Source organism: Carassius carassius, chromosome 4 (assembly GCF_963082965.1).
Source record: "Carassius carassius chromosome 4, fCarCar2.1, whole genome shotgun sequence".
Classification (NCBI taxonomy): domain Eukaryota; kingdom Metazoa; phylum Chordata; class Actinopteri; order Cypriniformes; family Cyprinidae; genus Carassius; species Carassius carassius.
In genome coordinates this window covers 26,283,884-26,302,449 of record NC_081758.1, presented here as the reverse complement: position 1 = coordinate 26,302,449, position 18,566 = coordinate 26,283,884, and the positions used below count along the sequence as shown (strand labels likewise).

The 18,566-nt window shown below is 39.6% G+C and overlaps 1 protein-coding gene across 1 annotated transcript; it reads right to left on the bottom strand.

The window, feature by feature from the left end:
* Nucleotides 1–5,154: 5,154 nt before the first annotated feature.
* LOC132130678 (protein CutA homolog) lies at nt 5,155–17,766 on the bottom strand. The gene is made up of 6 exons (XM_059542461.1): nt 17,485–17,766; nt 16,491–16,639; nt 11,009–11,068; nt 9,708–9,753; nt 9,472–9,521; nt 5,155–5,861 (listed from the first exon to the last, which is right to left on the bottom strand). Exons 1-6 carry the CDS (start codon nt 17,578–17,580, stop codon nt 5,759–5,761), a joined length of 504 nt encoding a protein of 167 aa, XP_059398444.1. The 5' UTR covers nt 17,581–17,766; the 3' UTR covers nt 5,155–5,758.
* Nucleotides 17,767–18,566: the final 800 nt, after the last annotated feature.

The window sequence follows — 18,566 nt, the reverse complement described above, 5'->3', positions numbered from 1 at the left end:
TGGACCTGCTAGACCTTTGGTCATCTCAGTAAGTAGTACTTTCGACAATAAAACAAAAATATATTAATCAGAGTGTGGCCTATTTTGTTTACATTTTAAGTGTTTTTATGATAAAAATGCAATACCTTACCCATTGGTATCACTATGGTATTGGGGGCCCACCAAGATGGTTTGTACCCAGGGCCCAAAATTTGGTGCTACGCCCCTGGATGCCCAGTACAGCTGTACACCATGTTTCAGCACAGATGAACTATTGCAAACAAGAACAAGTATAGACTACTACATAGAAATATCCTGTCGACGCATTAATTGAGCAGACTTTGCTTTTCTGGTGAGCATGAGAGATACATGAGTGGAATGCACATCCATAGAGCAGATTATTAAGGAGCAGGACTTCACACCGCGCAGTGACGGTGGCTAGATGGAGAGTGAAGCCTGCGCTCTGAACACTGCTGGGCTGAACGTAACACAATAAGAGTGTTAAAAAAAAAAAAATTATGTCATAAATGTGTATTTTGGTATCAAAGATGCAACCAGCAGTGCATTAAATATGCTCTGCTAATTAATTAAAACCTGCCAACTTTTTAAGAACAACATAATTAAATAATGTGACACTGTTACTATGTAATCATGTGACTTGTCTTTGTGATTATTCACAGCAGATGACCGTGTGTCAGAGTGCCTGTCTGGAGGGAAGATATCCAACAACTATAAATGTCTGGGATCTGAATGAGTAAAAATATGTATGTAAATGGAGAATAAAGGAATAGGTCATGAGCACTCAATGTCTTTGTACTCGCTTTAGAAAAAACACATCAAACAACAACTCTACAACCCAACATTTTTGTTCTGAAGTGGAAGTATTTTGAGTTGGTTCAGTATTAAACAGACCTATGTTCAAGCTTCTTTCCTACAAGGACTTACTGGGCAGCTGTTTTCTCCAGCTCATATTCTAAATTACTCTGAGACAAATCTTCATAATTCTTTGAACTGTGTTCTTAACTAATCTTGACAGAAGATTCGCACAAAATGCTCATCGAAAAGTATCATGTAGAGCCATGCCTCAATTTACACATCTGTTTAAAATAAAATAAATGACTGTGTTGCCATGGCACATAGTTCCAATCTCTTTTCTCTAATGTAGAAAACAGTTTTATCTGCCTGAGGAGGTTACTCACGATACATAGACTAATCTAGCGTGCCTGTTTCAGTGTAGATTTCATGTTTTACTTTTTTTTTATCAAATCAAGTCTTTCTTCACAATTCCTCAAAAAAGGTATTTCAGGGCAAAAAGTGCAAATAAGTAATCAAATCTTATTGCATTAGTAAAAGTACTGCTTAAGCTAAAGTGTTGCAGATTTTCTCCTCTTGTTCTCACTGTAAGCACTGACTCTCCACCCCTCTTACGGGACAGTCCTACCTGAGACTTGAATCCATCCATGATGTTGACTGTGAGATGAATAGAATAAAGGGTACTCCATTGTGTTTCTTCTCCTTTGCATCATTGTAATTGGTAACCTGAACCAATATGCGTGAGGATAATCTAATAAGAGAGGCGTGCATCCCTCTATCTGCTACTGACCGACGTACAGTCCTCTCAGCTGCAGCATGTGTATGCCTGAGAGAGAGAGAGAGAGAGAGAGAGGTTGGGGGTGGGGCGGATAATTTAATTTGTAATGATGCAGATCAATGTTTAAAGACAAAACTGGTATCATCTGTAGCAGCAGATCTTCCTGTTTAGTTTGATTTAACATCCCCACTATAGGTTTTAATCTAAAAAGTAGTACCTATTATGTGATATTATGTCTTAGCTGAAAAAAGCACACAAGTGTGTGTACTACATTTGCCACAATTGTTAGGGTGACTTATACACACATGCACTTTATTTTTAGAGTTAGTCAGTCAATTAAAATATACAAAATGAAATGGGGGAGGCTATGGGGTAAACCATAATAATATTAAATAAATGTAATTATTTCATTTTTTCATAGGGATAGGATTTATTTAAAGGGATAGTTCACCCAAAAATGAAAATTATGTCATTAATGACTTACACTTATGTCGTTCCAAACCCATAAGATCTCCGTTCATCTTCGGAAAACAGTTTAAGATATTTTAGATTTAGTCTGAGAGCTTTCTGTCCCTCCATTGAAAATGTATTTACAGTATACTGTCCATGGTTAGAAAGGTAATAAAAACATATTCAAAGTAGTCCATGTGACATCAGTGGGTCAGTTAGAATTTTTTGAAGCCTCAAAAATACATTTTGGTCCAAAAATAGCAAAAACTACAACTTTATTCAGCATTGTCTTCTGAGTGTGTATTAAGCCATGGATTGATGCATTGAGATGCCTGAAACCAGTGGCTGGTTGCATAAACTGCTAAAAATCATCTTAAAAGTAGTCATCGACTAATTTTTTGGACTGATCATAACTGTTTAAAGTCAGTAATTAAAACAATAATTTGGTCTCATTTGAAAGTGAAAGGTAAGACACATCACCTTATAGCTGCTAGTCAGTCAAACTAGTTCTTTAGACAATCTTATTAATCCGACAGTAAAAATCTATTTCTGATTTTATTGTTGTTTGCATGCATTTTCCTTTAAAATACCTTTCAATTTGTTTTTGTTTTTCTATCCCCACCTAGGTGTTATTATCCATGATCCATGGTCAGACGTGGTTTTATGCTTAATTTTGCCATCCTATGGAAATTAATGCATTGAACAAGAAGTGATCACTGCTATCGACTTAATGTCTAGATACCTCAGTAGTGTTGTAGACACAGATGGTGATGGAATGGACAGTGTCCTTTTGCATTCATGCCCTGTTCATAAATAGCACTGTTGGGAACATCCTGTCTGATTTTCCTTTAAGAAACTGGCCTATAAATACATGAAGCCTTCCACTTGGACTGTTATTTGGAGTCATCAGTTATTAGTCTCTTCACATTCTCCCTTCTGTTTCAACAATCTGTACATTGTTCTTCTGGGTATAGAAGCTTCTTGCTTCCACATTCTAAAACTTAACCAACAGAGCCTGCAGGAACATTCATATATTTCAAATATGATTATATGATTTTATCTTTCCCAAATTTATACAAATACCACATTAAATTAAATTTCATCATAAGCTTTCATTCAAGTTGAAGTCTGAATAGTTTTACATGTTAGTAAAGTGTGTTACATGAACTGAAGTAATAAATCAGTGTCTTCAATCTCAAAGCAGAGCTTGCACATATTTATATCTGGCAGAGCTTTGTACAATAGTGTTATTATAACCCCCTTTTTTCCCCTGCACAACCAGCATCTTACATGTTTATTGAGTACGCTCGATTAAATCATTTAAACTGGCTGCTTACCTACCTACCATGAAAGAAAATACAGAAACAGACATAGGGAGCTTTGAAAACAACCTAGACATCTATCCTTGATATAAGAAGTGAAGTTCTTTTAAAACAGGAGTAATATGTGCTGTATACACAGTATGTAAACATACTGTATACATAATATATAAAAGGAGAATGTCTGTATTTAAAATCAGTATGTCACTGAAGGTTGGTAGGTATAGCTGGTTAGATTAGATAGATAGAGAGGTCAGATTGATGACTTCATCATGACTGGATCTCAACAAATCCCTACATACAAAAGCACTTCCTCACCTCTGCACTTCTATTGTGTTTTAACAGTTCCGGAAACATCATTTCAAAAGCAAGAAGAGTGCAGACATAAACCCATACAACAAAACAAAATTAGCTTTTTTAGCCTCACACAGTGAAAATGTGGCAATTCTAAAATTTAGATTATTTGATCGAACAGAAAGATTCAGATTTGCTCATGATTGCTAAACCAACTATACAACATATTATTTTGTGTTAAAAATAAAATAAAAATAAAAAATAAATAAGCCTGACCACAACTTCTGGAGCTAAATATGATGTTTAAACAGATTTGTTTTGTTTGCTCTTATGTAATGTCAGGAACATTACATTTTTATATTTATTATTTTTTAATAAATTTATAATATTTACATTATATAGGAATATTGCAAAATAATGAACTTAATGTGTCATATACTGTAACGCATTTAATAATAAAAAGTGATTATTGCAAAGCTGAAGAGGCCCCATTCATTTATTTTGAAAGGAATATTTGGAGAAAAAAAAATAAACCACTCAAATTCTGCTCAACCACTACATGAACACTTGGCCAACCATTAGAAATAAGTTATATATATACACACACACCTAAAGGATTATAAGGAACACCATACTAATACTGTGTTTGACCCCCTTTCGCCTTCAGAACTGCCTTAATTCTACATGGCATTGATTCAACAAGGTGCTGAAAGCATTCTTTAGAAATGTTGGCCCATATTGATAGGATAGCATCTTGCAGTTGATGGAGATTTGTGGGATGCACATCCAGGGCACGAAGCTCCTGTTCCACCACATCCCAAAGATGCTCTATTGGGTTGAGATCTGTTGACTGTGGGGGGCATTTTAGTACAGTGAACTCATTGCCATGTTCAAGAAACCAATTTGAAATGATTCGAGCTTTGTGAGATGGTGCATTATCCTGCTGGAACTAGCCATCAGAGGATGGGAACATGGTGGTCATAAAGGGATGGACATGGTCAGAAACAATGCTCAGGTAGGCCTTGGCATTTAAACAATGCCCAATTGGCACTAAGTGGCCTAAAGTGTGCCAAGAAAACATCCCCCACACCATTACACCACCACCAGCAGCCGGCACAGTGGTAACAAGGCATGATGGATCCATGTTCTCATTCTGTTTACCCCAGATTCTGACTCTACCATCTGAATGTCTCAACAGAAATCAAGACTCATCAGACCAGGCAACATTTTTCCAGTCTTCAACTGTCCAATTTTGGTGAGTTTGTGCAAATTGTAGCCTCTTTTTCCTATTTGTAGTAGAGATGAGTGGGGTGGGGTCTTCTGCTGTTGTAGCCCATCCGCCACAAGGTAGTGCATGTTGTGGCTTCACAAATGCTTTGCTGCATACCTCGGTTATAACGAGTGGTTATTTCAATTAAAGTTGCTTTTCTATCAGCTTGAAATAAGTCGGCCCATTCTCCTCTGACCTCTAGCATCAACAAGGCATTTCCGCCCACAGGACTGCCGCATACTGGATGTTTTTCCCTTTTCACACCATTCTTTGTAAACCATAGAAATGGTTGTGCGTGAAAATCCCAGTAACTGAGCAGATAGTGAAATACTCAGACCGGCCCGTGTGGCACCAACAACTATGCCACGTTCAAAATTGCTTAAATCACCTTTCTTTCCCATTCTGACATTCTGTTTGGAGTTCAGGAGATTGTCTTGACCAGGAACACACCCCTAAATGCATTGAAGCAACTGCCATGGGATTGGTTGATTAGATAATTGCATTAATGAGAAATTGAACAGGTGTTCCTAATAATCCTTTAGGTTAGTGTATATGTATGTATAATAAATGAGCATGTTTTAACAATTACATTAATTCATATACATCATGTTATACTCTTCATAATAAAGTAATTCACATCAATAAAATGGTCAATAAATATCAGCATAACAGTTACTGAAACTGATCAAAATAACAGTCGATACATTCATCTTTATATTAACAGACATTCATTGTGTGGGCCAGGGTTCCCATTATCCTGAGAATTTGTGCTCATCTTCCCATAACCTCTCAATGTTTCTGTATAGTGAGCTTCCAAAAGGAGAGCTTCTTCACTGGATGGCAGACACTGATGTGTCAAATATCAGTGACTGCATCTTCCATCCAATTTAAGTAATGCTGGCTTCCATCATCAATAGGAAAACTAATGATTTCTGGAATGTCATATGGATGCATAGCTCTGAGGGAACACAAATGAGTCCCAGTTAAAATGTTAAAAACAGATTTGAACATTATAACAACAATTGATGTGTACAAATTAAACAACTGTTCTGTATTGTACACTATCATTCAAAAGTTTCGGGTCAGTAAAATTTTTTTTACAAATACATTTATTTTTATTTAGCAAATTTATTTTTCAAATAAATGCTGTTCTTTTCAACCTTCTATTCTCCGTATATCCCGAGAAAAGTATTAAATTTTCGCAGGAAAAAAAAATTGCTTTCAACATGGATAATAATAAAAGTTTACTGATCACCAAATCAATTAAAATCAATTAGAATGATTTCTGAAGGATCATGTGACACTGAATGCCTGCTGAAAATTCAGCTTTGAAATCACAGTGTTACAAACACGCCAGGTTCCACCTCCACACAATCACAGCGCACACCCTCACCTGAGTACTGAACCATCACCACCTGATCCTCATCACCAGTCATCCACCACAGCACCATAAAAGCCACACATACGCACCCAGTCATTGTCTGGTCACGTTCGCGACAAGATCATTCTTGTTCAATGAAACCCTCTCGTTGCTATGGGAACGCTTCTGGTGGCCCAACATGGCCTCGGATGTCAGAAGGTACGTGAGTGGATGTACCAGCTGCGCCATGTCCAAAAGTCCTCGCCATCTACCATCTGGCAAACTCCATCCTCTGCCCGTTCCCAATCGCCCTTGGTCACACCTAGGGGTGGATTTCATAACGGACTTTCCACCCTCTGACAACAACACATGTATTCTGATTATTGTGGATAGATTTTCTAAAGCTTGTCGTCTTCTTCCTCTGAAGGGTCTCCCCACTGCCATGGAAACGGCAGAACTGATGTTTAACCATGTCTTCAGGTACTTCGGCATTCCTGAGGACATAGTGTCGGATCGGGGCCCCCAGTTCATCTCCCGGGTATGGAAAGCGTTTCACTCCCTCCTAGGTGTGGCCATCAGCCTGTCCTCCGGCTACCACCCACAGTCCAATGGGCAGACGGAAAGAAAGGTCCAGGAGATCGGACGCTTCCTCCGTACCTTCTGTCACGGCCACCAGAACTCCTGAAACCAATTCCTGGGGTGGGCCGAGTACTCACAGAACTCCCTCCGTCAACCCACCACCGGACTCACACCCTTCCAGTGCGTACTCGGCTACCAGCCACCTCTATTCCCCTGGTCTGGAGAGCCCTCTGATGTTCCCACAGTCGACTATTGGTTCCGGGAGAGCGATGGGGTCTGGGACACGGCCCATCACCAACTGCAACGGACGCTCCGTAGACGCAGGATGGCAGCCAACCTTCGCCGTTCCAAGGCTCCCCAGTATCAACCCGGTCAGAAGGTCTGGCTGTCTACCCGGGACATCCGCCTGCGTCTACCTTGCCGCAAGCTCAGTCCCAGATTCATTGGCCCGTTCACAATCACCCAGCAGATCAATCCGGTCACCTACAAACTCCAACTTCCCCCTGAGTACCGGATTCACCCCACTTTCCATGTCTCACTCTTAAAACCTCACCATCCTTCTGTTCTTCCCTCCACAGAACCTGGCGAGACGGTAGCCCCCCCGCCTCTCCCCCTAGATGACGGCGCAGCCTACTCGGTCAAGGACATCCTGGACTCCCGGCGGCGTGGTGGGCAGCTGGAATACTTAGTGGACTGGGAAGGATACGGTCCAGAGGAACGTTCCTGGGTCCCACCTAACGACATCTTGGATCCCGCCTTGCTGGATACCTTCCACTCCAGACACCCCAACCGACCGGCTCCCAGGGGAAGAGGATGCCCACCATGTCGTCGGGGTCCCCGGCCCTCAGGAGCGGGCCCTGGGGAGGGGGGTACTGTTACAAACACGCCAGGTTCCACCTCCACACAATCACAGCGCACACCCTCACCTGAGTACTGAACCATCACCACCTGATCCTCATCACCAGTCATCCACCACAGCACCATAAAAGCCACACACACGCACCCAGTCATTGTCCGGTCACGTTCGCGACAAGATCATTCCTGTGCGCTAACTATAAGGACTAACTCCTCTTTACCTTCTCTCCAAGGATAACCTCCGAAGACTCCTCTTCCATCTTCTCTCTAAAGATTGCCTCCAAGATCCTCAAAGCCCCAACGGTGCGTGTGTGTGGTCACTACCTTCCCGGCACGGATCCCAACACCCATCCACTCCTCACTTCCTGCTCCTCTGCTTGTGTCTTTAAATAAATACTAACTTCATCTGTTACTCCTCTGTCTCCGAGTGATCCGTAACACACAGGAAGAAATTACATATTACAATACATTAAAACAGAAAACAGTTATTTTAAATTTTTATAATATGTCAGAACATTCCTCTTCTTACTGTGTGGTTGTTCAAATAAATGTGACACTCGACCAAACCAAAACCAATTTTTTTTTAAATAATTGAAGAATAAATAAGCTTTCCATTGATGTATAATTTGTTCGGATCTGACAATCTTTGGCCAAGATACAACTATTTGAAAATCTGGAATCTGACGGTGCAAAAAAATTTAAATACTGAGAAAAAGCCTTTAAGTTGTCCAAATGAATTCTTAACAATGCATATTACTAATCAAAAATTAAGTTTTTAAATATTTACGGTAGGAAATTTACAAAATATCTTCATGGAACATTATCTTTACTTAATATCCTAATGGTTTTCAGCATGAAATAAAAATCAATACATTTGACCCATACAATGTTTTTTTGGCTATTGCTAAAAATATTCCCCAGCGACTTAAGGTTTTGTGGTTCAGAGTCACAAATACAGCCAGGCGGAGCATAAGAGACTTATTTTTAAAAACATCAGAAAATCTTACCAACCCCAAACATTTGTATGATTGTGTACAATGATGGTGAAACTTAGAAAGTTAAACTGGTCTTTTTTTTTTCATTCAAAAAAGGGAATTCTGAAACCGCTTCCTTTCTTCACATGTTCAAGGTGTGTAAATTGAAGTTTCACCATAAGAAGCCAGCTTATGTACCACAGCTTGAGTCTTAAAAGCTTTGTGTTCACATGCACCGGCGGTTCCACTGGGCATTAAATCTTTTTAGGCTCTTTGAAAGCTCTGGACAAATGTTTTCCATAATTTGTTTAAATTAATACTTTAGATTAGGGAACACATTTTCACTATTAACTAGAGTTTTCCTAATCAAACTCTTAATTTGCTGCTTATTTATAATAAGGTAGCTGTTGTTCTCATGCTGGCAAATTTCCTGCAACGATCCAGGAAGTAAAAAAAAACTAAGTGTCACTCAGTCTTCTGACCTTCTTACAGGTACCACAATGAAAGCATTTTGTTAGATCCACACATTTTCTTTAGTCTGAGATAATTCATTGTCATGGAAACTAAAACCAATCGATATAATCAAGTCTCATACGACAGTCACTCAATTTGTTTCATATAACAGCCGATTTGATTTTGAACCCTGGATTAGTCATACATCATGTGAATAACACTACACATACTATATATTAATGAAATTAATTAATCAAAAATTTAAGCATTCGTGTGAATGAATGTTAATCATGACTGTGCATGTTGGCTGAAAGTGTCCAAGCAATTGTGATAATAAATGCACTTACTTTATATAATCCACAAGTCTCTGCACCAGAGACGTTCTTGTCCTCACAAGCTGTTATGGAAATAATTAATTCAGTATAAATATATTTTTTTAATACCATAACCATAATAAGAGATGCAGATAACTACAGATGATGTATACAATACATAACATAGACAATTTCTCATTAAAGCATCATTAACATAAAAAAATAAGAATTTAGTTTTGAATAAGAAACCTGAAGTTTAAATAACAGACCAGCAGTATTTCTGAGGTATCCCGTATCTCTCCTTTCCAGTAGTACCTGAAATCAATACACAATTTATATTTTTGGTAAATTACAAATTGGTAAATTACATTTTTTAAATTAAAGGGGTCATATGATGTTTTTTTTAAGATTTAAATATACACATTATTTTGTTTATTTGGTGTAACAGAACATGCTTTAATTTTCAAAACACACATTATTTTTCAAATACTGTACATTATTGTAGGTCCTCTATGCCCCGCCTCTCTGAAATCCTTCTGACAAGAGCAGTCTGCTCTGATTGGACAACTGGCCCAGTGCGTTGTGATTGGCCGATCACCGCAAGCACTCAATGGAAATATAATGCCCCTTTCCATAATCGCGAGCTTCAACTTTCAAAATAAATGTAAAGACAGTTAATAATGTCCTTAGTTTTACCATCAGTTCAAGCCCGAAAGGGGAACAGTTGATTTGTGTGTATTCGCACACACACATTACGCGCAAAACTCTGTATCTGAACAGTCAACAGCAAATACATAAACTAATAACAAAACATACTTACAGTAGCTGATTCAGAAGCACCAGATTGTCCTTGCAAAATCAGAATTACCTCCTCTCCTAGATTCAGGAAACGGTCGTCCATAAAATTCATTCATGTTCTGTTGTAAGTAATCTTAAAGATTCCTAAATGCATCTACTTTCAGAAGGCCAAATAAAGTGCTTTTGTTTTCACCTAGAAACACACAGCATCTCCCTGACATGGCTGCTTCAACACTAACTGCGGTTACTGAAATCACGCCTTCTTTCTTTGTGTGAACATTTGGGTGGCATTACGCAAATATTTCCACATAGTGACGTAGAAATGTGGGGGTGTGTTTGAACAAGCCTTTTTAGGGAGGCAGGGCAGAGTCTTAACTTTGATAAAGAATATCTCTTTGGTTTTGAGACTTTAGTATTTTCAACTTCAGGGATTATATCTATGCACAGTCAGCTTGTAACACTCCAAAGAGAAAGGAAAACTTGAAATAGCATCATATGACCCCTTTAAATTCTTATTGAAAAATGTTATACATTATATATATATATATTTTTTTTTTTTTTTTTTTTTACAGGAAATAACAATATTAATAGTTAAGATTTTTCAGCTGTGCATGCTGACCAGACGCAACACTCCAGTTCAGCAGTCCAGACAAGGTTATCCTACCTATAGTATATTAACTGTCAATTTAGTATCTATGCATGTTGTTCCTAAAGTAAAACTTCAGGCTGCAGAGTTTTAAATTCAGTTAAAGGTTATGCTCACTGGTCTTACATAGTGGAAGTGCGAGGAAATATATTCACACATGCTGCCATCCTTTTTCCCATGATACTCCTAACAAAGAGAGAGAGAGAGAGAGAGAGAGAGAAAGAGAGAGAGAGAGAGAAAATTTAGTATCTCTGTATTTGCATATGACTACATCACAAGTCAAAGACACTCTGTGCTCTTTCAAATGTAGACACACACACAGCTCATCTGAATGCAAGTGTAATACTGTGGGGCAAAATATAGTTTTAACGGTGAATTTTGATTTAAATAAGGCCAGAGGCTAAAATGATAGACATACAGTAGAATGTACAGCAGCAATGGATCATATACTGTACCACAAAATACATTTTAAAAAGTGAAATACCATTCACTCAGCTTTAAACTTGTCAAACACAAATTATTCCTCAATTAAAAATCAGTGTCAAGCATCCATTACTGAAAGAGTGATTATCAGATTTTGATACCTCACTCAGAATGTTATAAGACTTACATACTAACACAAACACAACCTTGAATGGAAGCTGGTTTCTGCCACAGGTTATAAATAAATAAAAATAAATGAATAAGATTCTGACTTTTTCCCCTCACAATTCTTAGCTTATTTATTACCATTTGGACTTGGAGTCTTGTCTCACTCAGAACTGCAGAAAAGTCAGAAAAAAAAGTCTGAATTCAGAGCTTATCTCTTGCAGTTCTGAGTTTATATCTCACAGTTGTTTATAACTCAAAACTCTCAGAATTGTGAGAAACAAATTCTAAATTGAAAGGAAAACTCAGAACTGTGTGTGTGTGTGTGTGTGAGAGAGAGAGAGTGAGTGAGTGAGAGAGAGAGAGAGAGAAAGAAAAAGAGTCAGACTTGTGAGATAAAAAAAGTCACTATTACCTATTCTGTGGCAGACATAAGCTTCCATAAATTTGATGGATAACTTACATTTTGCATAAAAAGATTTGTACTACACTAACTGTATCGTACTCTTTTATGAACGTAACCTTGGTTCATTGAGATACGGAACGAGTACTGCATATGGAGAAAAGCTCCTTTTTTCCTCAATACTGAAGCCTTTTTTCAATAACGCATTGCAACTGCACTGCCATTGGTTTAACCTGTAAACTTTTTTAAACCAATGACAGTGCTGCGTAGCTGGGTGGGGCGAATGGCTATATAAACAGGCAAATTGCCATAGGAAATCAGGTCATACGACTGAAGCGTTGACACTGAAGCCACAGCCTCGTGGCATGGCATATAACGCAGTACTCGTTCCGTATCTCAGGGAACCGAGGTTACGTTCGTTACCAAGTATGTTCCCTTTCGATAATTCACTCATACCGCGTATGGGAAACAAATTCAACCACGCCGTGCCACGGTAGGGAATGACAAAAAAATTATTTTGAACACCTTGGGGTCCAGGGGATAATTGAGAGGGCCGGAGCCATTAACGCTACACTGCTAAGAGGGAGCTATCTCCCTGGAGGTGGCATGATGACAGCGTCTGATAGAAGCCGTCATATCAAACCAAAAGAACCCGAGCGTGATGTCCAGGTTAGAGAATCGGACAAAAGTGGACGGCGAGGACCAGCCGGCCACCTCACAGATGTCCTTGATAGAGACAACACTAGACCAGGCCCAAGAAGAGGCCATCCCTCTAGTGGAGTGGGCTCTTACTCCTATGGGGCATTTAAGGCCCATGGAGGAGTAACATAAAGCGATAGCATTGACTATCCAACGTGAGAGGCGTTGCTTTGAGACCGAAGACCCCTCGGTGCGGCCCCCAAAGCAGACAAAAAGCTGGTCAGATTGCCTGGATGACTGTGACAGCTCGATGTAACTCGGGAAATTACCTGTGCTCTGAACGGCGTCGAGAGCACTTTAGGGATGTAGCCATGCCTGGGTTCTAAAATGACCTTCGAGTCATTGGGCCCAAACTCAAGGCATGCAGGGCTCACCGAGAGGGCCTGCAGGTCGCCAACACGCTTGACCGATGCAAGAGCAAGTATCAGAATGGTTTTGAGCGTTAGGGGCCGAAGGTCAGCTGACCGCAGCGGCTCAAAGGGAGGTCCTTTGAGTGCTCCAACGACTGTGTGGAGGTCTCAAGTGGGAATGGTGAGAGGACGCAGGGGCTTTAACCAGCTAGAACCTCTCAGGAAACACACAATGAGGCTGTTTTGACCCACAGATTGGCCAGTGATAGGAGCATGAAATGCTGCAATGGCTGCTACGTACACCTTGAGCATGGAAGGGGTAAGACCTTGACTAGACGCTCTTGGAGAAATTACAGTATCGGAGATACATCACATTCAACAGGGTCTTCGTTTTGTGCTGAGCACCCGTCGACGAAGACTGACCATTTCGGGGCGTAGAGGCGTCTTGTAGACGGGGCTCTTGTCTGAGCAATGGTGTGTAGCACGTCCCCGGGGAGGCTTAGAGGCTCCCATCGAGGGACTATACATGCAGAGCCCAGAGTTCTGGCCGTGGATGCAAGAGTGTCCTGTTTGCCTGAGAGAGGAGGTCCCGCCTCAGGGGGATCGGCCATGGGGCTTTCGTCGAAAGCCTGAACAGCTCCGAGGACCAAACTTGGCTCCTCCAGAGTGGGGCCACCAGAAGGACTCTGAGCCTGTCTTCCCTGACTTGTCTGATGACCTGAGGGATCAGAGCGATTGGGGGGAAAGCGTAAAGAAGGAGGCTGGGCCAGCGCATCTTTGTCCTTCAAAAAATAGGTTGGGCAATGACAGTTGATTTCTGAGGCGAAGAGGTTGACCACTGCCTTCCCGAAAATCTGCCAGATTTTGAGAACCGTCTGGGGATGGAGCATCCACTCGTCCGAGGGGACATTGCTCCGTGAAAGCATGTCTGCTCCCAGATTCGTCTTGCCAGGTATATGCATCGCCTTGAGCGACCGTAGCCTGGGTAATGCCCATTCCAAGAGGCGCTTTGCCACTGCGCAGAGGCGGCTGGACGAAAGGCTCCCTTGGTGATTTATGTAGAACACCACTGTCATGCTGTCCGACTGGACTAGGATGTGGCACCCCTTCAGGATCGCCTGAAAGGATTGAAGGGCTCGTTCTACTGCCAGCATCTCGAGGTAGTTGATATGGAGATGGCTCTCCTTGTGCGACCACGAGCCGAAGGCTGGTCTGCCCTCGCATAGAGCGCCCCAATCCAGGTTGGACGCATCTGTTGAGAGCACCGTTCTTCTGGAACCCCATGGCTGAAACAAACAGCGTTCATCCAAGGCTCCAGGGCTGCTAGACAGGCCTGGTTGACCCTGATGTGAAAGCGGATGTGCCACCAAGCATGAGGTGGAACCCGGAGTTTCAGTCAGTATTGCAGGGGACGCATTTGTAGGAGGCCGAGCTGTAAAACTGGGGAGGCGGAAGCAGGGAAACAGGCTTTGTTCCTGACAGAGGCCGCGAGCTGCTGAAGTACTAGAGTGTGCTCTGATGATATGACCACCCTTATATATATGTAATACGTTGGCTGGGGAGCAGTGAGCTCTTGGTGATACTTGACAAATTATCATTACTTACCTATAAGTCCCTAAATGGTTTAGCTCCTACGTACCTAACTAGCCTCATACCACGTTACAATCCATCACGCTTCCTAAGGTCACAAAATGCTGGACTTTTGGTAGTTCCTAGGATAGCAAAGTCCACTAAAGGAGGTAGAGCTTTTTCAAATTTGGCTCCCAAACTCTGGAATAGCCTTCCTGATAATGTTCGGGGTTCAGACACACTCTCTCTGTTTAACTCTAGATTAAAAACGCATCTCTTTCGCCAAGCATTCGAATAATGTATCTCTTAAATTGTGACTGCAGTTGTATCTGATCAAATGTGCGTTCTTATTCTTTAGCTTGGGTTAAACTAATTAATTTTACTTTGTTGGAACAGCAGCTATGCTAATGATGTCTCTATTTGTTTCTATGTTTTGCCAGGGGATTTACATCCCGTGGTAACCAGGATTTACACAAGCTCCAGTCTGGATCCAGAACACCTGAGAAGAGATGATGCTGACCCCTCAGAGGACCCCAGATGATGTGAAGTGTGACTGCATCATATAATTACTGCTGTTAATAATGTTCATCGTCTGGCTGACTACGTCCAGTATTAATTTTTCTAAAAAATCCAGTCATATGCACACAAACTGACAGTCACCACGTATAAGCTACTACTAAATATTGTAGAAACCTAATTTTCTGTAAAGTTGCTTTGTAATGATTTGTATTGTACAAAGCGCTGTAAAAATAAACTTGAATTGAATTGTTCTGACAATTTTACAGATGAACGAAGTGTAGCACACAGAACTCCAGGCTATGGGAGAGAAGTTATCAATAACAGTGAAGGAACGCAACTAACGCTGGTAAGTAGTATGACAATGGCATCATTGCTTTTTTTTTTTTTTTAAATGAAAGTTATATATTACACCAAATATTGTTCACAAAAAGTGTGATACTTTTAAATTCGAGCAAAGAACAACCAAGTGGGTATTTTTGTACTTAAGTTGGCACAAGATTTGTCTTACACATCCTGGCATCCAATAAAAGAAGAAAAGCCTTCTTTTTCAAATCGTTGTGTTAATTACTTTTTTAAGATTATGATTAACAAACAAAAAAACAAATAAACATACAAGTTCCAGTTGATCACTAAATAGGTTAAAAGACTACACTGTGTGTAACAACCATACAACAGTGGAGCTTATATCAGTACTACAAATCAGTCTTTCACAGTTTTTGGTCTAGAAGCTTCCTGAGCAGGAAATGGGGAAAAAAAGAAGTGGTTAATACCACGCACCCTCGATGTGCACTTCTGCTGAGTGTCTCAAGACTTCGGGTCTTTTGTCACATGACGTGAGAGCAGAAACAGAAATTAGTTAATAATTCCCAACCTTCCTTACAAACAACTCTTGTTTCTTTACTCTTACAGTTACATAATTTTTCTGGTTTCAAATTTAATTTGATCTTTATAGCTTTTTATTTCTTACAATTTATACATTTGTGATTTTCTGTGATGGTTCTTTTCCATAACAAATGTGGTATTAATTTAAAAATTAGGTCTTTGTAATAACTAGGTAATAATTCGGTCTTGGCTGAATTATAGTTTATAAAATTTTATCAATGCTTGTGTAAATAAATGTGTTAAGAATTTGGATGAAAACATGTAACATTTTAATTATATTCTGCTTAAATGAATGAAATGACTTTAAAAAGGATTTGTTAATTTTGCTGAACAAGATTCAAATGTCTGAGTCAGTAAAATGTTCCAAACTTCCCATCATTATTGGATTTATGCAGTTTACACGGGGTCATCCCACCGAGGTCAGAAAAAATGGAAAAATCACATCCCTGTGTGTACTGTATGTCACTGACTGTCAAATGCAGACTTGTTAGCTGAGGAGTATGTCACTTATTAGCTACAATGAAACTTATTCTTAGTTCTAGTATATTTATTTCTTTGTGTGAGTTTGTGTTTGTATCACTGTATGCATGTACAGTACCTGCCAATGTCTCTAGCAGTTTGTTCTGTGGGACAGTTCACAAGCAGCACAGAGTGATATCCAGCCACATAGCTTCCTGTAACAGCAGAGTGAATCTGAACACACAGTGTCTTCAGCACAGGGTACAGGGAACAAGTCAGGACTAAAATCTACACAAAAACACAAAAAACAAATCAGGGGGTTATGCATGATATGAACATTTGTCAAAATCGAGCAAAAACAGCCAACAATGGCAGTAATGTGTCTGTAATGTCAATTTTTGAGTGACCTATTCCTTAAATATAAGGATTGCAAGGCACTCTGATCTTGAGTAAGAAATACTGCTGTATGCACAACCACATCTTTCAGAAGCACAGAGGGACTTAAACATGCATTATTGTGTTCCATCTGAAAAGAACAGTGAGGGATTATCCTGTGATGACCTGATAACAGATAGTATTTGCCACAAGAATGCAGTGTGCCTGGTCAGCTCTTTGAGAAACAAAGGCTTGCCATTTAGTTCAGAAGTTGGAATTTCCTTTAAATAGTAGCTTCATTTCACCATAAAAATTTCTTATTAATAGGTTTCTAACAAAATAGTAGCAGATGGAGATATCCTGTAATCGCTTAAACTCTATACCAAGTACAGTTCCCATCTATGTGAACTGGCTTTCTTTCAAAAAAAAAGATTATATTTAATAGTTTGTCAGCTGATTATTAATCCTCTAAACGCTGAAACTACACCAAGCGCAGTTCACATCTATGTCAACTATGGCTCTTTCTTTCCAGTTTTTTTTTCTTTAAGCTACGTTTAATAGTTTGTCTGCTGATTATTAACAGGGCTATTTCGATGTCGAATAGCAGTTCAACAAGTTTGCGCAGTTTAAAAGGCAAAGTAACAGCAATAAAGTTACGCTTGTCAACAATCAGCATCAGTGTTCAACTTGCCGAGCACGTGCTGCTCTAGTCTCTCAGTATAAATGTCACGTATCGAGAGAAATAAAGCTGGATTTACCACGCAAAAGACCAGACATCCCGTTCGAGGGACAGCCGATGACATCATGTCCTTGGGATACCGCAGGTACAAACAATTCGGTTTGTTCTCTTGCATAATTATTTCACAGTACTAGAGCTACATCGCCGGTGAAGTGCAGGCGACTGTACGCAATTTATAGGAAGATCATCTCTTCAGGACTCCAGCATGTTCATCTCACTCGCATCAAAGTCCGTTGGCCAGATTGGATATTCTGTGGGCATTCCCCGGAGCGGCTGCTGTTGCACTTGATGCTGATGAGTGACGCTCATATCCGGAGACCGAGGCTTCCAATCAAGAGCGGTGCACGGGGCTCATCCTAAGTGGATTGGAAACCTAATAAACTTAAGTGCTGCTTCTGACTGGTGGTAGTTTGTTTTGGAATACGGCCATACAAGTAATGTCACGGTGGCTTTATCGATTATATAAATTCGTCTTCGAAAGAATTCAAAAATTAATTTTGTTCACAAAACGTACATACTGCAATGCTAAAACAGGCTAAAACCTTTAATGCACTTAAGTGTTAATGGTTCAAATTATATATAAAAAGTTTTTAAAGACATAAAATTATAAATAGCACGATAAACAAATTAACCGATATTTAATTTAGGCGATTTGTTAATGCATTTTTGTGTCATGTTTTTAAATAGTAGGCTAGAACTTGCTACGCAGTTAACGATATATATATATATATATATATATATATATATATATATATATATATATATATATATATATATATATATATATATATATATTTGGGGGAAAATGTAATTGTAAAAAAAAAAATATCTGACGGTGAACTTCCTTCAACGAACTCTAGAGGTTGCTATGCGTTATGAAAATATGTATTGTTTTGAAAACCCTTTTTTACAGTCGGTTTTCATTATCAGAGAGCACAGAAATGTAGGACTGTTAAATTACCTACCTTTATGTTTTATATATCAGCTTTTTCATTGCAGACTTAATTGTTCACAAAACAATTGCCAATAAATTCATCAGCTGTTACTAGTTAAACGTAGTTTAATTAACGTTTAGCTGAAAAGGAAAAATATAAATCTAGT

Bases quoted from the DNA above. Each gene is read 5' to 3' on its own strand.
- LOC132130678 (XM_059542461.1), bottom strand. From the start codon at position 17,580: ATGCAAGAGAACAAACCGAATTGTTTGTACCTGCGGTATCCCAAGGAC. The intron at 11,069-16,490 runs GTACTGTACATG...TCTCTTTGTTAG, and splicing joins ACTGCTAGAGACATTGGCAG to GAGTATCATGGGAAAAAGGA. The intron at 9,754-11,008 runs GTAAGACCAGTG...TATTGATTTCAG, and splicing joins TTTCCTCGCACTTCCACTAT to GTACTACTGGAAAGGAGAGA.